This window comes from Lontra canadensis, unplaced genomic scaffold, assembly GCF_010015895.1.
Source record: "Lontra canadensis isolate GAN:19392208 unplaced genomic scaffold, GSC_riverotter_1.0 scaffold80, whole genome shotgun sequence".
NCBI classification, from domain to species: Eukaryota; Metazoa; Chordata; class Mammalia; order Carnivora; family Mustelidae; genus Lontra; species Lontra canadensis.
The window spans coordinates 5,128,871-5,154,114 of NW_022631074.1; the positions used below are offsets into that span (position 1 = coordinate 5,128,871).

Here is a 25,244-nt window from a genome sequence, read left to right on the forward strand (position 1 = left end):
ATCCCAGGACCCTGAGATCATGACCTGAGCTGAAGGCAGAGGCTTAACCACTGAGCCACCCAGGCGCCCCGCCCTTAACCTTTTTAATACATGAGTCAGACCATGTCACTCTTCTGGCCAAACCCTTTACTGAATTCTCATTTTGTTTGAGAATAAAATCCAAAGTCCCTCACATAGTCAAAGAGGACCTAAATGTTTTTTATTCAACTACCTCTCTGATCCAGTATTTCACCGCTTCCTGCTGGATTACTCCTTTTCAGCCAGAGTGGCCTCTGTGCTCTGCCTGGATTTTTACACCATCCCCCGTCTCATAGCCAATGGCATTTGTGCTCTCAGCCTGGGCTGCTTTATTAGCAGATACACTCTTGGCCTGGATTCTCACTTCGTTCAAATGGCTGCAAAACTGAGACCTCTTTCCCAGTTACCTCATTGAAAATACCATCTTAATCAACCCACTATCTCCTCTTAACCTACTTTTTATCTCTGTTTTTCTTTGTGATGAGCCTCACCACTACACCTATTGTATGTCTTCCTGTGTGTGTCTGTATATGTGCTTACTCTTTGATTTCTTGTTTTCTTTCAAGTAGAACATAAGCTTCCTGAAAACACTGTGGCTTTATTATTATTTTTTTCATGAAGGAGAAGAGGTCCCCAGGACATAGAAGAGTACCTGGACTACAGTAGTATTCTGTGGAATAAATGAATGACTGTCTACTGTTAGACTTACAGATACATATTTCTGTTTTTAAAGTGTAATATTTTCAAGGGCAGGAAACCATGACTTTTGCATCTTTATCATAATGGTAGTACCAGAAAACAATTTTGTCACTTGTAAGTGCTTGATACATAATTATTTTACTTCATTAGCAGGTAAGAACTATGTAACCACTTATTAACTATCAATATCATCTATTAAGCAAGTGAAAAATCCTATGTGAAACTATTATTATCTCTATGTAGATATGGGATAATTGGCATAACACACTGATCAGTATGGAGTAAAAGCATAATAATATATATTTTTATTTTAATTTATTAATTTAATTCATTTAATATATATTTTTATTTTATTAAACTATTAAATATGAATGGGGCACCTGGGTGCCTCAGTTGGTTAAGCATTTGAGTCTTGGTTTCGGCTCAGGTCATGATATCAGGGCTGTGAGATCAAGTCCCAGATCTGACTCTGTGCTCCGCAGCGTGTCTCCTTAAGATTCACTCTGCCTCTCCCTCTGCCCTTCCCCACTAAAAATAAATAAATAAATAAATAAATAAATCTTTAAAAAATAGTATATGACTGTTAAAATGTTATTCAGATAGATCATATTTTTAAAAAAGAATAGTGAAAGGAATCAAAAGGCAATGTCTAATAAAATTATAGAAATATATGTAGTACTTGATAAAGTGTGGAATATTATGGGCAAAACTCTCACTCCACATAGAATTGCAAATTTATCATAGATAAAAGATAGCAGACTCATTTATAATAAAAATATGAAGTAGTCCAATATTCAGTTAACTTTTGTCATTTAGTATATTTATTGAATTTCAAAACAGTTAAACAACTACACTTGTTACAATTTTGATAACCTTAAATAAATTTGAAGAAACACTAGAATAGTAAAAAAAAAAAAATTGAAACAAGGAAAGTTTGAGTTTAAAAAAAGAATTGTATTATTTTATAAGGAAAAAAATCTGTGTATTCTGATGACATTTTCTGTTAACTTAGTTTTATTTTTAAGATTTTATCTATCTGAGAGTGAGCAAATGGGAGAGAGAAAGCAGGAGCAGGGGACGGGGGCAGAGAGGAAGGAGCAGTTTCCCCACTGAGCAAGGAGTACAACATGTGGCTAGACTCCAGGACCCTGGGGTTTTGATATGAACTGAAGGCAGCTACTTAACCAATGAGCCACCCAGACACTCCAACTTAGCTTTGGCAGAGTAATAAATAATATTTGTTTACTGCTTCCTGTGTGCTGCACACTATTACACCTATTTTAAATGGATAGTCCACTGTTGTTTGCGTCTCCAGAGTTTGCTATTTTTTTTCCCACTTTATAGATCTGTAAATTAAATCATAGTCTGTTGAATCTTCTATTAAGTAGCAGAGCTAAGTTTCTAATCCAGGGACCCTTTGTCCAAAGAGTTTAGACCCTTAATCTGGGCTCCCCAGGATACTCAATGGAGAAAGAATTTAAAAAGTTCCTTTGAAGCAAGGTTGCCCTCCCTGTGGAAAGAACTGAAGAAAAAGTCTGCAAAATCATTGCTGTAAAGCAGCTTACATTTCAGGGAATTGCTCTTAAGAATCATACTTACTGTGTTAAAAATAAACTTAGTTATCTGAAGATCTATAAAACTCAGCATATGTTCCACAGTGACATGAGTTAATTTCATTTCCGTCACTGTGAGTGCTCCACAGGTATATCGTAAATTGCTATGAATTACTGTGGCTGTGACCCATTATCATAGCAGGAAATTACATGAATCTCACAACTGATATGAAATGTATTGCTGTCACTGCTATGCATTAATTTCTAAGTAGTTGGCCATTTGTAATAATTCTGTAAATGTCCATCTTAGCACAGTTTTCAGTCTAGACAAGTTAAGCCAATGTGCATGGAATTTCCCCCCATTATTTCCAAGCAGTTATACTGAATTCTAAAATTACCTTTTTATTGGACAATTTCATATTGAACATTTTTGCAAGAACTGGAAACATGATAGTTTCAATGTCCTAGTCCCTAATATTCAAAGGAAATTTATTCCATAAAGAGTAAAGTTATTTGTATATGTATAAATAAGACCACAGAATGAGAAAACCTCTGATAAATATAAATTGTTTTTTCAAATTTTATGGAATAGGTAAATGGTTTATTAAGTTATTTTTTAACCATATTGACCTCTTTGCTGAGATAAGTTTTAGATAATGGTATACTTCATGGTTATTGTCTTAAGAATAATGTATTTACAATTATGTCTCATATTATAAATAGAAATATTTCACCCTTAAAATCACAACTGCATAGTGTAAATTACACTTTTCTTGTATATCCTTTGATATTGACATTTATGCCATTGCAGAAAAAAATAAATTCAAATAGCAGGTTAATTGAAAACTTTTGACAATGGTGAATTTATATAAATTTCCCCATAGTAAATTTTATATTTTAGTACATTGTATCTGTTGCACATCTTTCCTCTGACTAGAAATTCACTTTTTTGGTAGACTTTTAAGGATTTTTATTTGTTTTTGAAAGTTTTCTTATTGCCACCCCACCATCTCCTAGACTTTAAGACTCTTTTCTTCATCTTCCAAAATTTTGTCATCATCCATTCTAAAAATCTTTATTATAATTCTGCTGACACATACCTCCTAGAAATTCACTCCCCACTTGTTTTTTTTTTGTTTTTGTTTTTTTTTTTTTAGTTCCAAAAATGTTTATAAACATGGAATGGATTTTATCTAACTCAGTAGGGCCACTCTTTGAGACATAACTATACAAAATAGTGATTTTTAAAATTCAAGGCACTATGTACCCAAAAGCGTACTCCTGTGCTTTTTTAGTTATTTAAGTTTAATATTAGGCATATTTTGTGATATTTAATTTTAGAAAACTTAGTAAATTGGATACTTGATTTTAGGCACAAGCTAGATATTTGAGAGGGGAAGATTAGCCAAACCAGAGACTGTGTAGAGGAGAAAGAATAATGAATAAATAAATTAGTGACCATGTCTTTTCTTTGAAGGTTTTGTTTATTTTTTTGAGTGTTCAAGCACAAGCTGGGGGAAAGGGCAGAGGGAGAGAGAGAAGCAGACTCCCTTCTGAACAGGGAGCCTGACTCAGGGCTCAATTCTAAGACCCAGGATTATGACCTGACCTGAAGGTAGGCAATTAACCAAGTGAGCCACCTGGGTGCCCCAACCACATCAGATTCCTCATATCAGAGAGATCATATGATAACTGTCTTTCTCTGATTGACTTATTTCGCTTAGCAAAAACTTACATCCTTTTATAATCTTCTGGAATATGTTCAGTGTACATTCATTTAATAGATGTTGTCGTCTTACAACCTCTCTTCTGAATCTTTGTGGTGGCGTTTCTATAGCCCTCTTCTTTTCTTTGGAGAATCAGATCCCAGTCCAGAGCTAACCATGTGCCTCTTTTCAGTGGTTACTCACTGTAGCAAATAAAGACAAGGCATGCCGGGTGATATTTCCACATTGGCCCAGGCCTTTCTGTTCTAAGTAACTGCCCACAGACTACTGCTCAGTGTCTGTACTGAAATCCATTTCCTTAAAGAGGTTCTGTTCCCACACACTGTTCTGTTTGCTCACACTTAATGGTTTCCCACAATTTTCTTTACAGTGAAAACCCTTTTCCCACAGCTCCTTGCCATATCTTAAGGAACAAACATATCATCATTTACCTTATGCAACAAACACTTCTGCCTCTCTCTGTCCAGCATCAACTTCTGGATACCAAAAATCACAAGTAACTTATCTTTTTATTATCCATGATTTCTAACCTAAGCTTTACATAGAAATATTTAATAATTTAATAAAACTTCTATGAGAGAGGCATCTTAGAAGATCACAAATCACCACAGAAAATCACAGTAAGAAACTACCAAACTATAAAAAAAGTAACAGGTCTAAAACTAGTTTTCTTGCCTTCAGGAGAAATGCGTGCTTGAAGGTAACTCTCCCACACAGTTTAGATCTTTTTGTAATGCACACACTTTGCATTTACCACCAAATGTGAAATAGAAGAACACTATGATGAAATTTACTTTATTTGTTATAATAGAATCTTACAAATCTTTATGGGAGGTAGATGAGGTTATTCAGGTGAGTCTCTGTAAGCCATGTCCAGGACTTGGCAAACCTAAAATCTTCAGACACTTGGGATGAGGGCTGAGCAAAAGGCCATTCTACAGAGAAGAGGAAGTGCTATCTAGAAACTTTAGACATCATTTCCTAGGAGATTCACGTCTTGGAAACTGGTATTGGAATATGCAGCCAAGTCAACTAGATAGTAGAGGTGAATAATCCAGTTGGCAAGGGATATAGAAAGTTGCTTCTCAACGTTAGGGATACATTAGAATTGCCTAAGCAATTTGAAAACTATTAGTTTGAATAGATACACACGAAGCGATAGTTTTAAAAATCTCCCTGGCTAAGGTTTAGCTGGAAATAAGAACTATCAACATAAGGAAGTAGATAGACTGTGAGGTCAGAAATATGGTACATTCGCCTACAAGTGAAAGATGTGACAGCCGCCCTGAGAGCTCAGCACAGAACCGTTTAGTTCCAGCTGGAAAGAAGACGACCAAAATCAAATAGTAGAATGGTGGAGCAGAGGACACTCTGGTTCTTGCCTCAGTTGAGAGGTTTAAGGAACTGAGAATTACTGAGATTGAATTATGAGGTACTAGCTAAAGTAAAGACAAAGGATCCAATGTTGTCCTTATAGGAGACCCAAGAGCCACCCCCTTCACCACCAAACTTTCTGAAGGCACTGCCGTTAACAGCCTGCTGCTTATTATAACTACAAAGAGTATCATGGTGCATCCAATGTTCCTGAGAATTCTGCACAGGACTCTTATATCATCTGGGTCCTAACTCTTCATCTCACTCTCTGAAATCTTTTATTGGCTTTCCTTATTAATAATCTCTGGCCAGGGGTGCCTGGGTGGCTCGGTCGGTTAAGAGGCTGCCTTTGACTCAGGTCATGATGCCATGGTCCTAGGATGGAACCCCTCCCCACCCCCCATCAGGCTCCCTGATCAGTGGGGAGTCAACTTCTCCCTCTCCCTCTCCCTCTCCCCCTGCTTGTGCTCTCTCTTTCAAATAAATAAATGAAATCTTTAAAAGAAAATAATCTCTGGCCTTTCATTCCTTTCCCGTTTTTTTTTTTTAGCTCTTTTCAGTATACTTGACCCAAAGTGGGAAGTTGTCCTCTCCATTTAAATAAGGTAATTCTAATTTGATGGTAATAAACTTTTTGCAGAATATTTAGTGGTTGAAGGTAGCTGGGGGAGTGGATAGTAGTCATTTTATAAAGACTACCAGCCATATCATCCCAGGCATGCCCCTTTTGGGCATTTCTATTCTTAGACTCTAACCAAATGCTGGTTTATCATCTACCTGATGTTGGTTTTCCAACATCAAATCCCCATCTCTCTCCTCAATTCCTGGTTACAAATGTAAATCTCTGATTTGGCCAAAAACTGACATCGACAGCAAGAAAATTAAAAAACAAAAAACAAAAAAAAGTTGTATTCCTCATTTTTTCCAACTGTTTTACCTTACTCTCCCTTTTTATATAATGCTATTAGAAATATATATCTCTGTGTGTGTGTATGTGTGTGTGCTCTTTGGATCAGAATGGGCTAAAAAACTATTCATTAAAAAATGGGAATATAATGATTTTTGTAGATATAGCTGTGCCTTACACTTCGTAGTGACATTTTTCCTGTGATAAGTGGTGATACATGTCCATGGTGAAAATGTCGATGCATAGTAAATGTTCAGATATTTTTAGGATGACCACTGAATTTTGAGATGGCTATGTGTGTGTACAAAGGGGAATAAACATGGGACTACGAAACATGAAGGGAGAAAGAATAACATGAATCAACTTAATATTACAATTATTGAGTGCAAGATTAGTCATCATTAGCATTTTGCAAAGTGCAGCATTATCTGTTTCTTATTAGCCATTGAAATGCAAATGTAGTATTATAAACATAAGAATATTGGTGATCATTTTCTCTTTATTGTCATCTGTAAATTTCTAAGAAATTGGCTTCAAATCTTATAAGGTAAATCATGAAAAGTTCTTTTTCTTATTTTTTAAGCATTTCCCAAACTGTGTTAGCCTAGGCACTAAACATATTGCAGGTTCTTAAAGAAAATGTAAGCATTCTCCTCCTTATTCCCTCTATGCAAGTAGCTAAAAATGTATCCAAAAGCGTAACTAATATAGAGTATAAGTCCATAATTACTATAATTGTGATTTATCAGAATGATAGTTATTAGGTTAAATGCTAACTAATTATTAAAAAAATGTGTTTTCCTCCCAAAATACATGTTTCACTCAGTGATGAGGTACTGTTTATCTAGAAAAATACAAATTGTCTCTTTTGTATCCTACACTGTGTTTTGATAGTGGGGAGGTTTACCTTGTCTCTGCTTCTGGGAATAAGTTTCAGAATGACCTTTTTAGGGATAGGAAGTCTGGATACATGATTTTCTTATGGTTGTAATAACTTGGAAAAAGAAAAAACAAACAAACAAGGAACTCAGTTCTGGCCTGTGTGGTCTAATAATTAAAGCTCAGAATAAGAATCTGGGAATTAGACTAAACATCAGAATTGGTGATTTGGGGGAATTTAACCTTTATGAAAACTTTGACTTCTTTCTGGTTCTGTACCCCCTTCTGCTGAAGACAATCTTACTGCTGAAAACCCCTTGCAGAGACTTTTTTATTTAATTAAGAAGATAAAGGGAAATATGCTTTCTTTGTACCACCTGATTCTATATGTCACCAATTCTATATGTTACTTTTTTTTTTTTTGAAGATTTTATGTATTTGTTTGAGAGAGAGAGAGGATGAGAGAGAGAAAGCATGAGAAGGGGGAGTGTCAGAGGGAGAAGCAGACTCCCTGCCCAGCAGGGAGCCCAATGTGGAACTGGATCCTGGCAGGATCATGACCTGAGCTGAATGCAATTGCTTAACTAACTGAGCCACCCAGGTGCCCAGTCACCCATTTTTTTTTTTTTTTGAAACCCAAGTTTTCCTTGGGATAATTACTATGGCAATATATTATTTCTAATAATTTATGAATATTACACATTAGTTCTTGGAGTAGGAAGAAAGGGTAAACATGGGCATTCTTTAAATTTCTAAAGTGTAAACATTACAGCCACAGCTTTAATTAATGATTTCTGTTGCTGCTACTGTTGAGACAAATGCTCATTTAGGGATGTTATTTCTACTGTCTTCAGCCCCCAGCAAATGCTAGGGCTTGGGAGTTGTTGTTTTTGCAAGTGGAGTGAGTAAGCAAACCACCAACACTTACAAGCAATATGGTCTTTGTTAAAAATTAATGAAGTAATAATTGTTCTTTGCAGCCTTTTATGTGCAAAGCATGATAGTGCTGTATGCATTATCTTCTTGCAATGTATACCTCTGCATTCAAGGACTTGTGATAGCTTGCCAAATCAACATTGAGAGGAAAAATGTTAAACAACAATGAGACTTCCATAATTTAAATCGCATTTTATATCAAATTTTGAAAATCTGTGTATGGTCATCACCTCCGTTTGATGTCTAGTAAAATAATGTTCATAGCAGGAATATTTACAACCAATTCATCAGTTGAAATACAAACTCATATCTATTCTGATTTTAAAAAAAAAAACAAAAAAAAACCAAAAAAACCTTGACCTAAAAAATTTTAAGTCAGTTGATTTATTTTTAAATAATAATATCCATGATCTAATTTTCTGTAAAATGTCGATGTAAAGCATTTATTTTCTGGAGTTTTACTAGTTCTGTCATAGTTCTTTACAATGTTACTATACAACTAATGTAATAATAAAAAGATTCCATGTAATACTGACTTTTTAACATCAGAATTTTTCGAAGTTCCAACTTCTGTTCACTCTTTATGTTTTTCTGATATTAAACATATATATAAATTTTACTTTGTGACTTTACTATTAAAGGCAACTCAGTGTAAAATCATCAGAATTGAGAATCTACATACACTTTTTTTCTTACAAGCACCCCATATAATACATTCATAGAGTGGATGTTTGAAAGTAGTATATTAGTGGTTATTAAAAGTACAGGGTGGGCATTTTCTTTTCTTAAGATATATTTTGTATATCATGTCTAGGGTTTTCTAAAACAGTCTAAATTTATTATTTTTTTTTTGGACTTTTGGTGTGACAGTTAAGTCAAGCCAATTTTTCTTCCAGAAAATGGGTGCCTTTCTTATATTCTAGACCCTGAATAACCAAGGTTATTAACATAATTAGTAGTTTTTACTGTTTGCTTTTGTATTGTTTTTATGTTAGTAGAAAAACAAGGGAGAATAAGAAGTTTTTGAAAACTGTGTTTATCACATTGGTGGGTTCTACAAATTGTATTTGATAATTCAAACATCCTAATATTAATAATTTACTTTTTTCTAATGTGGTTCAAAGGCCAAGTAAATGTTATAGTTCTTCCTTGTGGTTGCCATCAATTCAGTAAATTAATATTTCATTTAATGTTGTGAATTGAAGCTATGGATTGGGATTCCTATGTGTTTTTACTATACATAAATAGAAAAATATTCATGTATTTTAAATGCCATTGATTTAGTTAAGGATCGAAAACTTGCCATTCCTGCTGAAAATAATTAACTCTCTTAATGGAGAAAAGAATTCAGAACTCATTTCTAATGGGTTTCACAAAGATTTTAGTTATATATTTATTTACATAATTAAAATATCTTCTGTTTTAAGAGGTTTATATTTGCACTCCCTTGAATGAGTCCTACATATATTAGGAGAAAAAATAATTTTTATACATCTCTCAAAAGATGAAATTGTATGCTGCATACTATGGAGGCTATGAAGAGGTCCAAAATGTAGCAAATGCATATGGAACAAAATTAAGCTAATCTTAGCATTCATCATGGATTAAATTTATAAATGCATAAGGCATTTAATAAAGGTTGTATAGTACATCTAGGAGGGGAGAAAAAAGAGAGGGAAACAAACTATAAGAGACTCTTAAAGATAGAGAATAAATTGAGGGTTGATGGGGGAGTGGGTTTGGGGGGTGGACTAGATGGGTCATGGGGAGTAAAGAGGGCACTCGTGATGAGCACTGGCTGTTGTACATAAATGAATCACTGAATTCTTCTCCTGAAACCAATGTTGCACTGTATGTTAACTAACTAGAATTTAAATAAAAATTGGGAAAAAAAGAAAAAATAAAGATTATACACTACAGAAAGCTTCTTAAGAATGGTGAGGGTATGGATAGCTTCAAGGAGAAAAGAGTATGGTCGAGTTGGTGTTATACCATAAACGAAATAAGATCTAACATGGCTTTTGACAACAGTAGAAAAGTTCACTCTCCCAAGAATGTAGTATGTGAAACATGTAATTCACTAATCTCCATTCAAACTTTTGAAAAACATAAATGGATTTTGGAATTAGTTTTTGGAAGAATGACAATACCAAACTAAAGAGTTTGAAGTTATTTGTGTAGATGATGGGCAGCCCTAGAAGGCTTTGAATTCAAATATAATATGACAAAAGAGAGATTTTCCTGGCAGCACAAGGCAAAATTTGGCATGGCAAAAAAAGTGTAGACACAGGTATAACAGAAACAGCTGGTCTAATAGTTGCTGAATCATAAGTAGACCCACAAACCATGTGATGCCAGCTTAAAAGCTTCTCAAACCTATTCAGGATCACAGAAAGCAGTGCTTCACTGAAAGACTTCCTGAAAAGTCTTGAAACTTTTTAAGTGTTTTTTGCATTGAAAAAAATGTTAGGATAACCTTAGCTGCTGTGATAACAAAACCCCAAGTAGCCACTTATCTCTTGTTTGTGTAAAATTCAATGTGAGTAAAAGAAATTAAGAACTGAAATGTTCATTGCATTTACATCTTTTGTTTTCTGCTTATAACTATTAGATTTTATTTTGTTAGCAGAGGGAGGAGTGTTTGTATTTTTAGTTCAAATTCTCTTTTGTGGTACGCCAACATGTATTCCTTGAAATGACTGAGAGTGTTAAAAAATGTCATGTTTGGAGATATGTGGTAAGGACATCATTTAGATTTACCTCATTTTGCCAGATACTGATTTTACTAAATTCTAGACCAAATTGGGAAAAGATGAATAAAAATTTATTTTAGGCAGCAGCATTTTTTATTCTCTTTTAAAATAAATAAAACACAAAACCATTCGTACAATAGAACCATTTCATAGTGTTATTTAAGATAACCAATTTGAGGTTTTGATGTTGGAATATTTGTCTAGGTATAATCAATTGCTAAGCAACTTTTTTCCTGAATATCCCACAAACCACAATACAATTCAAATGTATTCATCAACATTATAAATTTCTTAGTGTCAATGAACTCAGAGAACCTTGCAAATAATAAACCTACATATAAGAATGTTATAGAATTGCTCCATGTCATGATCTTTAATGAGTAACACTGAACTTTATTAATTTTGTATATCCTGTGATTCCATTAACACCCTCATTTCGTGTTCATTATTATTCGTTATGCTTCACTCATTAATTTGCTTCTCATTTTTTTTCCTCCTTTGATGCTTCAGTGGGAAGAGATCAGTGGTGTTGATGAACATTACACACCCATCAGGACTTACCAGGTGTGCAATGTCATGGATCATAGTCAAAATAATTGGCTGAGGACAAACTGGGTCCCTAGGAACTCAGCTCAGAAGATCTACGTAGAGCTCAAGTTCACTCTACGGGACTGCAATAGCATTCCACTGGTTTTGGGAACTTGCAAGGAGACTTTCAACTTGTACTACATGGAGTCTGATGATGATCATGGGGTCAAATTTCGAGAACATCAGTTTACAAAGATTGACACCATTGCAGCTGATGAAAGTTTCACCCAAATGGATCTTGGGGACCGTATTCTGAAACTCAACACTGAGGTTAGAGAAGTAGGTCCTGTCAACAAAAAGGGATTTTATCTGGCATTTCAAGATGTTGGTGCTTGTGTTGCCTTGGTGTCCGTGAGAGTGTACTTCAAAAAGTGCCCATTTACAGTGAAGAATCTGGCTATGTTTCCAGACACGGTACCCATGGATTCCCAATCCCTGGTGGAGGTTCGAGGATCTTGTGTTAACAATTCTAAGGAGGAAGATCCTCCCAGGATGTACTGCAGTACAGAGGGCGAATGGCTGGTACCCATTGGCAAGTGCTCGTGCAATGCTGGCTACGAAGAAAGAGGTTTTATGTGCCAAGGTAAGAGTCTTCTCTATTTTCCTTATAGTGGTGTTGTTCAACTGTGAGTTTATTATCACTGAGTAACTGAAAGAAATGAACCCAGCCTGAACTCAATTGGCAGCAAAACATGCCTCAAACTGAACTGTCCATTTATAGACCAAATTTATCTCACTTGATGTGTTGATCCACAGTTTGTTGTAGAAATATTAGCAGTGTTTGACTGTGTGGTGCTGGCCTGTACCCTATGAGAGGTGTTACATATGCTATTTTTAAGTTTTTTCTTCTATTTAATGACTCGGGTATTATAGTTCTAGATCAAGTGAAAGAAAAAAAAATTCTGTCTCTTTTATGTAGAGAAAAGAAGCACTGGCACTCAGGTAATCTAATTCCAACAGAATTAGATGGACTATATGTTCTTCTATTTCACAGTGATATGTTCTTTATTTTTACAAAATACAGCATTCAGTGATGTCTGTATGTCAAATACCTGTTTACTTACAATGCACTAGTGCTTTAATAAAGATTATTTTATTTAAAAATCCAGGGTGTATACCTTAGTGTTTGATGTATAAAGGGTTAATTTTTAAAAAAATTATTTTGTTTCATGGTTTGGCCCTTTAGGCTGCCGGGGAGAATATCTGTACCACATCTTAGGCTGCATGTATATTTGATACTTAGTATAGTAGCAAAGAATCTGAACAGTTACCAAGATGACTTTTATTAAAACTTTCTTTGCATTTGAAATAAAATTAATTAAAAATAATCTTTTTTTTCATATAAGATTTGATATATCAGATGAAAACTTCCACTTAATCCCCAAATTTGTTATTTTCTCATTAGGCAAGATTTGTGCTTAAGAACACACTGAAATAAAAAAAAGAGAACACACTGAAATTATTATTTAAATTTTAGGTGTATAAATATATAGGACAATTTAACTACTTAGTTTTGGGAATCTAGTCTGTTTCAATATCTATGTTTGCTGTTATACTCTGAAAAAAGAATTGAATTTGGTGTTCTCTTTTTAGCCATTCAGTAATCTCATACCATGCAGAAGAAATTAATATACTTTATACATTAATTAACCTTTCTAACAATGTAAATGGAACATAACATTTTGTTTTTGACTATAAACATAATCTATGGAAAAAGCTTAATGATAACAAGGGCTACACTCTAATCTCATACTTCTCCATGTTATTTAGATCCTTGGCAAACGCCATCAGAAATATCATTATTAAGTATGGTTTTGAAAGTTCTAAAATTGAAACAACATGATAGATACTACTCTTTATATACACGAGTGGAGAGAAATCTCGGTGGCCTTTATAATCCACTTTGAATCATATTTTGTCTCTATGTATTCTTTATGTATATATAATATTTGTGAAAATTATTTTAAATAAAATAATAAAGGCCTAACTCAGGAAGAATTTCAAAATTGACCATTCTCTCTAATTTGGTCTCTATGGAACCAGTCTCTGATATCCACACCAGGAGAGAAAGAGATATGTCTCCTTCTCAATAATATGTATCAATTTATGCAGAACTATCTCATAAAATATGACCGGGGCAAGAAACTTAATCATTAGATGTTTGGATTTTAAATAATTTTCATATGTTTTAAAATTTTATTGAAACATAAGAAATAGAAAAATAGGTATTGGTGAGGTAAATCGAATCACATAAAAGTATTAGTAGAAATAAAGCTTACAAACTTATGTTACATACTGTCTTAAGGACAAACTAGTAGAAGAATAAAAGAGTCATATGAAGTTATAATTTAGAAAGTTCATAAGTGAGAATTGCTTTACTTTCAACCTCATTCTAATTTACTTAACTACTTTTTAAACTACTATGATATTCAGTTGTATTCCAAGATTACTCCTAGAGATAAGGATTTAATTAATTAATTAATCTTTAAATTTTGTGTGAGAGAGCAAAAGAATAAGCACAAGGTGGGGGGAAGGGCAGATGGAGAGAAAAAGAAACAGAATCATAAGTAGGCTTCTTGCTTAGCATGGAGCTCTCCATGGGGCTTAATCCCATAACCCCTACTCTGACCTGAGCCAAAAATCAAGAATAGGACATTCAACTGACTTAACCACCTAGATGCCCTTATAGATACGGATTTATGTGAAAGTTTCATATTCTTGAAACTTGTTTGTTAAGCTGAACGATGTCAACAGCACCTTTTTCATATAGTAATGCAATATCATCATAGACTTTCTCTCTCAGCATTTAAAAATACTAGTTTCAGAATGAGATACATATATAAAAATAGCAAATTGTTTTAAGACAAAGATCTTGAAGATAATAAAAATAATTGCAGTAGAATTAGAGATTGTCCTTGAAATGGGATGTGATTGTAATTTAAAGGGGGGGATGATTTTTTTAGTGATGCAGTTTAAAGGGGAAATATTTTCTTATAGTTATGTCTTGACATTTGCTGATGTTTCCAAGTGAATTTTGGCTTCCTTTCTTTTCGCAATCACAAAGACTTTGTATATTTAGATTATTAGACAATGTGTTGAGGTATTCTACTTTCTTTTGAATTACATATTTAACAAATATTCATTTAAATATATTATTTTGGGCATTACAATACTATGTCTTAAAAATCGAGAACTCAATTTGTTCTGTATCTTGTTCTTGGCTATAATTTTGCTGCTGTTGTCAGGGATGGTACTGGTGTTTCTTATGGTGGCTATGGTTTCCTTTATTAGTTTTTAATTTTTCAGTTGGCTTTTTGGTAAGCTTGTAGGCTGTCTGAACAGCATGCTAGGACTCTCACAAGTCAACATTTTAGAAGCCGTGCTTCTGTTTAGGCACAGAGAGGAGTGGTAATCCTCAGAAAAGAAGCAGATAAAAAGATAGCTAAATAAACTTCATGTATTTCATAAGATCAGTTTTGATTTTTTAAAATTTTTTTTCCAAAAGGATATTGTATCATCCTTTTTAAAAAAAATGATGGGGAAATACCTTGATATACCCACTATTTGGAACACACATATAGCTCAATTTTAAACATCTCAGGATAATCTTATAATCCAATGATAAGCAACCATAGGCTTTCAGTTGCCTAACACAAAAGAAAACATGACTTATTCACTTTATTTAAAAGAATATTTAATGAGTGTCTATTTCACTCTAAGTATTGTATCAGAACTCAAAGCCTTTTTTTTTTTTTTTAATGTTCATTACTTACTAGATGCCAGTGTATTTATTTGTTAAGTCAGGTCTACGAGCTATCTCATTTATTACCCCCCCAAGTAACTTACAGGTATACCTTATTATTATCTACATCTTAAAAAATGAGAACAAAGCTTTCACAGGTTAAATATCTTGCCATAGTTTCTTTAATGGGTGAGTGTTGCATTGGAGATCGGAAACCAGGCAGTCTGATTCCAGAGGCTGCCATCTTAACCTCAATCCACATTGCTTCCCTATGTTTTAGTCCAGTGGTGACAGAGACCAAGAAACCCCATGAGACACAAATTCTACTGGAATTAAGAGTACAGTACATTGAAGGAGGAGTAGGACCACAGTTGAATTGGCATAAAGTAACCCAAAATCTGTTAATATAAGGTTTAATATAAATCAGTTTATTTCCCACATCTTTCTGCTTCTAGAATTTTTAGAAAGAAGAGTTACTAGCCAAAATGTAATATTTTGGGAAGACTAATTTTAGTCTGGATGATACGTAATAAAATCTGGATATATACATCACCAGTCATCTTAGATATACAAAAAAGTCTAACAAATTTAATTCAATAAGTGTTTTTGACTATCCATTAGGACAAAATAATAATGCACTAGACACAGGGAAACATAGATGGATTGTATCTACCTTATAGGGGTTCAGCATCTCCTATGAAAGACAGATACATAAATGAATACTTTTAATGCAAGCCAGACCAATCAATCTTGCACCAGGGGTACAAAGGACTTTGGCAATGTAGGGGAAGGAGAGATTAATTTTGAGTATTTCCAAATTCATAATGGAATTTGTTCATTAATGATGGAAAGCCTTTGAATGAGAGGTTTTGATCATCTTTGTTAGCATTAGAAACTTTTGGAGTAAGGAAAAGAGGCTAACTACCTTATATAGCTTACTCATTACAGAAGATGAAGTTTATAATTTGTTTATTGAATCTCAAAATGTGTAGAAGTCCCATTAGAGTTTTGTGTTCTGAGCTCGTGCCACAGGGAGGTTTTATAAAGATTTCATAGCCAGGTCATTTTCTCACTTTAGTAATGAAATATTCTGAACCATTTATTCCACTCTAGATGGATAACTAGGACAGTTAAAGTTTGGTTAAGTAAATGCTGAAGATCTGACAATACCCATTTGATAGGAAAATATACTGATGAAGACACTTTATTGTCAAAAAATTCACCCATCAATTTCAGAACTATAATTGAAACCAACGTTGTCTTTGTACAGAACCAGAATTCTAACCATAGCATTACACTTTTCTTGTATATAAGTGAAAACCTTCACACAGTGCACTTTTCCTGAAATGAGAAAAAGAGTGGAAAATATATTTTGACCATTTATTCAGTTATTCAACTATTATTGAGTCTGTAGTATATAGTATGTACCAAATCCTGTGTTGCACACTAAAAAAAACAAAGATGAACATTATCCCTGCTAAATTAGTTTGGTTCATAGTTCAAAAATCTGTGTGTATTGGGGAATGGGAGGTAAATACTTTGGTCTTTGCTCTTAAGGAAGCATAGATTTTTTTTCTTTTCTTTAAGATTTTATTTATTTATTCGACAGAGAGAGAGAGAGAGAGTGAGTACGAGCAGGCAGAATGGCAGGCAGAAGGAGAGGGAGAAGCAGTTCTCCTTTGAGCAGGGAGCCCAGTGAGGGGCTCTATCCCAGGAATCTGGGATCATGACCTGAGCTGAAGGCAGCTGCCTAACAGAATGAGCCACCCAGGCACCCCAAGAAGCATAGACTTTTTTTAACTGAATTTTTAAACAGAGCTAAGTTAATGGCAGTTTAAACTAAAAATAAGTTATTAGTGGTAATGAGGAAGGATGTATTGGTGTGGGTGGAAATAAGTGATAGGAAATTTAAAATTTCTACAGTAAGATGTTTTATGTTGCTGGTTTTGTTTTACTCTGCTAAGAAAGAATGAACACAGGAAAGCTAAGAATATAAAGTGGTACACCTTTCTCCTTTAAGGAACAGTTAGAGGGAGAACACAAGAAAGACTGAAAGAAATATTGGTTGTTAAAGAATAATTCAGAAATTGCATGCCATGCAAACCACAAATGCAGAAAAAGGGAGAGTGCTTATTATGATAAGTTTGGTAAAATAGAAATGCACATAAAAAATAACTACAGGGGCACCTGGGTGGCTCAGTGGGTTAAAGCCTCTGCCTTCGGCTCAGGTCATGATCCCAGCGTCCTGGGATGGAGCCCTGCATCTAGCTCTCTGCTCAGCAGGGAGCCTGCTTCCTCCTCTGTCTCTGCCTGCCTCTCTGCCTACTTGTAATCTCTCTGTCTCTCTCTCTCTCTATCAAATAAATACAAAATATCTTAAAAAAAAAACTACATATGCTTCAACTGATAAAGAGTAATATAATGATTAATAAGAAAAGTAAGAAATCATGCATGAGACTTGGTTTTCTGGTAGTTTCTGTAATATATAATTTTAAAATATGGCTTTCATTTAAATAGGTTTTCTCTCAGTTTAATGATAGAGGAGGAAATCATGGTATCTCTTTTAATTTACTGTGTGTGGCTTAAGTATTTGGGCAATGTTTCTGGTCTCTGGGTGAGCTGGCTAGATGTGGTCAAATTGCAGGTTGTTTTTATAGGATGTTAATAAGCCTCTTTTAAAATGATAGCATTAAATATTAAAATTATAAACCTAATTTATCTGCTGTTTGCTTTCAATCATTAACAATCAAGATACAATTGATTTATTTCACTAGGGAAATCTTTAGTATTTCTTACATGCCAGTATAATTATTTTAACTTTTTAAGATTGGAGATGTAAAGAAATTTTGCATTAATGCCAAGAAAACCTTGTGAAATTTATTATTATTTTTTAATCCTGGTTAATGAATTCTGCTATCTGCTTTGATTTAGTTAGGAGAGAAAAAATGAGAATGCTAATGGATTTTTATATAGTCAATTAATTACATTTGAGGCAGATACCAGGAAGTTACTATAAATATTCCTGCTCCTACAAACTTTGTTTAGACTTAATGTACCAAGTACCTTATTAATGTCACTGAAGAATCTGTTGCTCTGTTTTATCTCTGTGCATTCATTGTGGAATGCCAACTTTATTCCTTGTTTTTGTACATCAGCAGCTTAAAAGAAAAGTGTGTTTGATGTGATGTATGAAGATAGCTGGACTTTTTGATGATTATCCATAATTATGTTTGTTTCACCTAGGACTTAGGGCATGAGTTCTTGTTCTCCTTTCATTTCTCTGTCAATTCAGAAACTCTTAAAGAATCTGTCAAGGTTTCAATAACAAAAGATTTGGAGATTGTACTTACTCTTAAAGAGGTACAGAAAATTGAAAATCTCATTCAGATTTTGGCATCTACTGCTGAGTCTGTTTGCACCCTCTGGAACTTCATGGAGTTCATATATTGTAATGAATTCAGAAGCATGTTTGTTTGTTTGTTTGTTTGTTTGTTTCTGGGGGCACTTGGGTGGCTCGGTCGGTTAAGCATCTGACTCTTGATCTAGGCTCAGGTCTTGATCAGAGGGTCTTGAGTTTGAGCCTGGCACTGGGCTCCATGCTGGGCACTGCGTGCTGGGAGCTGGGCACTGGGCAGCAAGTTACTTGAAGGAAGGACCTCATTTGTCCTTCTCTAGGAACATCATGCCTAGAACTTACAGAGTATAATTAAGTTCTCAGTTAGATACTTACTGAATGAATACTTACTGAATGAACTCTTCCAACTACGCATCCTTAGAATGTAAGTTCTAGAGTGAATATGTTTTATGCTATTTATTTTTTAATCTACCAGGTCTTTCAGACACGTAATGATGTTCATTTTATCTAATTTGAAATAAGCACATTTGACTGTTAGATCACATACAGTTGCAACAAGTTAAGACTAGATCCACCTAACTATCCTGATACTAATTAATGAGCTATTACTTTATCTCATCTGTTCATTAATTAGTATCTGGTATCTGAGAGAATACCTTTTATCGTTTATGAATTTATGATGAATAGTTTTTCTGACTTACAAAAATCAATTGACTATCATACCTGTAATAAAGCAAAACTCTATTTATATAAATGCTAAAATAATTTTTGTTTTACACACCTAGTACTCATTGACTCATCCTTTAATTACTGCACTGAAATCTCTTACCTTGAATTATGAAAAACTTATTCATTTTCCCAGAGTTTAAAATTACATCTCTCCAATCCCACTTTACCTTTAGCAGTTGCACACCCATGACTTTTCAAACCGATACATTTATTTTATTACAAAATATGCCACTGATAAGTAATAATGTGCATAACTTTCAAGCAACCAGATACATTTTGACAGTTTTATAAGAGCTATAAAGTCCTTGATTTATACAAGTTTCTATATCTTCTCACCAATTTGTATAATAACTTCTGGTACCTTTAGCACAGTGCAGACCCCTGCCCCCCCTCCCCATCCACCCAAGTTTGCCCTCAAACTTCAATTTGCATTTATTTGTTTTATTTAACAAAAGGCTCTTGTCACTGACAACTGTTTGAGTTCTTGCACTCAGTAGCCTCAAAAATGCTGCTTATCAGTTGTGTGGCTAACTAGTTTGAACCTCAGTTTCTTCATCCATGAAAGGGTATTTGAACATCATCATTATTGTTAGTCATCAGCATCATTGGAATGCATAATCTTCCTTGCTTTCTTGTTTCATCTATGTTAAAACAGATGTGATAAACTCATCTATTCAACAGCTTCTTTCTTACTTTAAACCTTAGGGCTTAGGGATACCTTAAGGGAAAGGAAATGCCTTTAATGAAAGTATTTATCTGTGTATTCATTATTTATTCACTGGTTGTCCACCTTCTTTCAAGTAGGATTTTCCTCTCCTGAAGACACTTCATTTTTATTTTCATTAAGCTTCTAGTCTATTCAATCATAGGTGATATTTCCTCCATTCTCTTCTTGTTAGCTTCTATTTTTCTTCTTCTGAACATCAGTCACTCTTGATTTTTCCCATCTGGTGTTTGACTCAGTCTCTATTCCTTCTAGCGTGTTTGGTTTTTGTTTTTGTCTTTTTTTTTTTTTCCTGCTGATTATTTAAAAGCAACCTTAAACTTAGATATGGACATTTTTATTGTTGTAGATCCAGACAGGATTTTAGGTTTTAACTGATTTAAGAAAATGTAGTTTAGGAACAAGCAAACAATAACAATAACAAGATAAAATAGAATTCAACTTTTCAAAAATGTTAAATCCAGAAGTTTTTTACTGTGCCATGTCCTAACATTTCATTGTATAAAAGACTAGCTTAGGTATTAGGGGAGTTATAAAAATAAATAATGTTCTTTCCTAGAAGGAATCATGTGAATCAAAAAAAAGTAATCAGGGAAGTAAAAATATTTGTCAGACATTTTACTTGACTGTGTGTAGAATGAACTATATCTATTTGATTTATTTTGGGTATTTATTATGTACATTTAAGAATCACCTAAATAGTAAAAAAAAAAAAAAAAAAAGTGAAGTATAAATTGTATGAAGTAAATTACAAATGTGTTTACATGAATTACTATATGATATTACTGGAAACTTTCAATCACATTATGTCAATATACCATATAAAGAGTAATTAAGTAAAAACTCTTAAAATATGAAAAAGAGAGGAAAATAAAGAGTACATTTGGCTTGCGAGTTACCTAAGTATTGTAGTTCATTTGTTTGTTTCTTTGTAGTTCATTTCTGAGTCTAAAAACAAACAGTATAAATTTAAAGCATCTATTTGCATATTTAAGATACTAGAAAGAGGGGCGCCTGGGTGGCTCAGTGGGTTAAAGCCTCTGCCTTCTGTTCAGGTCATGATCCTAAGGTCCTGGGATCCAGCCCTGCATCGGGCTCTTTGCTCGGCAGGGAGCCTGCTTCCGCCTCTCTCTCTGCCTGCCTCTCTGCCTACTTGTGATCTCTGTCTGTCAAATAAATAAATAAAATCTTTAAAAGAAAAAAAGATACTAGAAAGAAACGTGAGTTCTTCGTTCCATACAAACTACAAATCAGATTACTTTGAGCAGTCAGAGACAATTTAATTGCAAACATATTTAGGAGAAATAGGACTGTTGTTAAATTTAAGGAGTAGAACGAATTCATGTCTAACTATTGGAATACCTCATAGTTAATAAGCACAAGTTAGATGATCATCAATGAACCACTATAAAAGACCTTAAAAATCACAGACAGTTTTATAAACGTTAGTCTAACACAGGATTACAAATAAATGAGAATTATAGTCTGCTAGTAAAATATGGGTTATTTTATACAAGTTAACTTTAACTTTAACTTTAACTTGTATAAAATATGGGTTATTTTATACAAGTTAACTTTAGTTATATAATCATGTCAATTTCACTGTTCAAAGAGAGAAAAATAATAAGACATTTCTTTAAGTATGTCTTTTACTAGTCTTTGTCTTGACCTGAAGGGACATTTTATAGGTCAGTATTAAGATATTTTCCCAAGGTTTTAACCCAGTTCATGATCATTCCTTGTCAAATAGCTGTAGGGTATTTGCTTTTAGGATACCATTTTTTTTATTTTAATATGCTAAAATCTGTGAATTTTCAGATACTTTGTCTAGCCTAGTGTTTCAAAGGTAGAAATAATTATTTAGGCAACTCTTGTATGCTAAATATATAGTCTTTGGGGAACACAAATAATTTTCTCATTCAAGTAGTTTGTTTGAGAGTGTATCTGTAGAAAAATGTGGAATGAGCTTCCCAGTACAGTATTTACTATAGGAATCTAAGACATGGGAAAAAAGTAATTTCAGTTGCAGAAAGTAAAGTAGCTTTAATTTTACTTGAAGTTATTTTTGTCATCACATTTTCAGTCTCATTTTCAAAGGAAGATCAGGACACTGTGTACCACTCAGGAAATATCTATTAAATGCAAACCCATCTGAAAAGTGATTAGAATTTTCCAGTGAAGGACATATCTAAGCCCATTTCTCTGTGAGTCGTGGAATATTATTTTGAATATATAAAAACTTTAGTTAGTTGGTGTTTTAGTATGTGTGACCTTGTCGGATAGCTCGTGGATCTGCCATCATAATATACCATCAGATAGTTGGGCTCTGAAGGAACTATTGAAGTTTCATTTCTTTAACATAGCCTACTTGGGGGTTGATATAGATATTCTTCCTTGGCCTGATGTGCTTCATGCAATTATGCAAAACAAGTATTTTAAAGCTGATATATAATCTATAGATCTTGTAGGGATTATTCATCTTTATCAACATGCTTTTTCTGTCCAGCTATTCAGAAATTATCAGATATTCTATATTTTAAAATTCGAAGAATCCAATGTAGTTTTGTTCAGAATGTAGGTTATGATTCTAAAAAAGAGAGAGAGAGAGATTATTAAGATTTCATGAACTTTTCCAGTTTGTTTCATTGTTTTTCATCAACCCTTCTCAGAGAAAGGGAGACCAAACCTTATGCAAAATAAACTAAGAAGTAGATCTTTTTCTCTCTCTTGAGATACTAAGATTCTGTGAAAGACATTGGTAAGGGTATCGCAAAGATTGCTTTGCAAGTACAGATTCGTTGTACACTTTCCACCTTCTTTCCTGTGATTTCTTCCCCCACTCTGTCTGTGTTTGGAGTTTTGACAATCCCTTATTAGTTCCAGAGTAGAACTTATAAGAGCTAATAAGGGTTTACATTACAGCTCTGACAGCTGGCACTAAACCTTAATAGAAAGCAATTGTGGAGAGAAATATAAGTTTTGATAATGTTTGATGAAAGTGCTCCAAAGGAGAGCCATTTGGAAAGAATCATACGACTAAAGAGACTGCATGTATATTCTATTCGTGTAGCTTCTCATCTTCCAGGATGTGGACTAAACATCCTGTTGGCAGATAACTGTAATCACTTATGGATGTCTCTTTTAAGGAACAGAATCCATGATATCCTGTAGGAAAAATGTATGATAAACTTGGGTTGTGTTGTCATTTATCCCTCTTCCAGTAGTCCTCTGAGATGTGTTGCTGTTGATTGCCCTTTAGAACCACTCAGTATTGGACTTCTAATCACAGGTTTGTTCTGTGAGAGGAGACCCAGAGATTCCAGGGGTGAGTCAAGATCAAGAAACTGATAGCCATCATATGAACAGTCACAGACTCTTTGTATGAGAAAAAAATGAAATAAAAATAAGAAGTAAGAATGGCTTCTAAAATTGAAAGACCCTCCATGTAAAATATTCCTGAATTCTCTGTTCAGTGGTCAGTTACAATGCCACAAAAGGTTAAAAGTTGATACTGTAATTGAGAACATCTGCTGTTTTTTGACATGAAGACTTACTTTCAATAAGAAAGAGAAAGCACATGCTGTGAGATGAGAAAATACCATTCTTGAATTAATGCATAAAGAACATGTAAATTTTTCTGGAACTCAGAAACGAATCTGTATATATAAATGGTTGGAAAGGAACATTTTTGTTTCTCTGGTCATTATTAGACAGGAAAATCTATATTCCAGAGATTTGGATCCACTTGCTGCCTATCTCATGCTGCTATGTTGAAGATGGGCTATTCCAATCTGTCAGTCAACATGTGTAAAGGCTTTATGGCATCCAGAATTGATTAATGTGCTGAACTGGGGGGAAGGACAATACAGTTCTTGCTCCCAAGTACCTTGGATTCTAAAGGGTAGCTGAACTGAATTTATGTTAAAAGGAAGCAAGTACAATATCCATAAGCTCATCAGGAAGAAAAAAAGTGGAGTAAGCATGAAAGACGAATATTGCTTAGAGACTCATCAAAATGTGTTGCTAAGAGGTAATAAATGGAGAGGTTTCAATTTCTATGAAGTTAAATATTCCATCATTTATTCATTTTCATCAAACAAAATGTAATGAATACCTACTATACCAATATCCACTGGAAATACGGCACTGAACACAACAGAAAAATGTCCCTGCCCTCAGAGTAATTAGTTTTTAGTGGAAATATCAGTGGAATATGCTAATGCAGATTCTTTCATTGTACCACCCGCGGAATAAAGCATAGACTAATTTCTCAGCCCAGGTGATTTTGCCTCCAAGGGACATACGACAATGTCTGAAGAAGACATTTCAGTTGTCACAGCTTGGGGTGGGCAGTGCTACTGGCATCTAGAGTTTAGAGGCCAGAGATGTTGCTAAATATTGTACAATGCACAGGGCAGCCTCTGTAACAACAGATTATCCAAGCAAACTATGTCAAGGTTGAGAAAACCTGGTCTAGAATAACCCTTCCTTTTATAGAAACATATATTAAGACTAAAAGGTCAAATTACACATTAGCAGAGCCCAAGTTGGAACCCAAACTCAAGCATCTCATGATGGTACCTCAGGACCTTTCCTTTTTGGGATTTATTTAGACTTAGAAATTTCTGTAACTTTTAAAGGCATGTGGAGTCTTATTAACTACTTAGGTAATTGGAAAGCAACACTTAAGCAAAGAAAATCAGAACTAAGACTCTTTATGTGAGAGAAAGAATAAAGATTTCAGGACTCTTCACATGAAGGTAGATATTTAAAAACAGTGAAAGAATGTTACTTGCACAGAGCTGGAAAAAGTGACTGACATTTAGTGGCTGGAATTTGGTAGTACACAGACTGAGAATGTTAGCAGAGTAATAAAAGAGATATCAAAGAAAAAGCATTTGGAGATTGAGGGCATTTCCTTAAGCAAAGGGTTCAGACAGCTGCTATGGAGTTAGTTCCCTTTTAGCGAACTCTGATGTGCTAACATGAAATCAAATCTGACATTTGATTCCCTTTTTTCTGTAATGTGGTACAAATGTAAAGATGACAGGTAGATGTGGTTATTTACAGGACATATTGTATTAATATATACAACTCGGTATAAAAACTTCCTTGGTTCTAATTCTAAGACCCTTCCTTTTTTGATATTAGAGCATCACCTTAACATCAGCAGTTTCTGTCCTCTGGCTTATAACGAGCTTGGTGCTTTATTTTATCTTCCCAAATGCCTATGGGGAAGGCACCGTCAGGTCCCCGTTTC

At 34.1% G+C, this 25,244-nt stretch overlaps 1 protein-coding gene across 3 annotated transcripts in view; it reads left to right on the plus strand.

The window, feature by feature from the left end:
- Positions 1 to 25,244, plus strand: part of EPHA3 (EPH receptor A3) — a 354,910-nt gene that overhangs the window by 84,544 nt on the left and 245,122 nt on the right. For all 3 annotated transcript variants that reach the window (XM_032882231.1, XM_032882232.1, XM_032882233.1), the window contains exon 3: positions 11,357 to 12,017. In XM_032882231.1, coding sequence (XP_032738122.1) covers positions 11,357 to 12,017 — 661 coding nt within the window. The remainder of the gene's footprint in view (positions 1 to 11,356; positions 12,018 to 25,244) is intronic.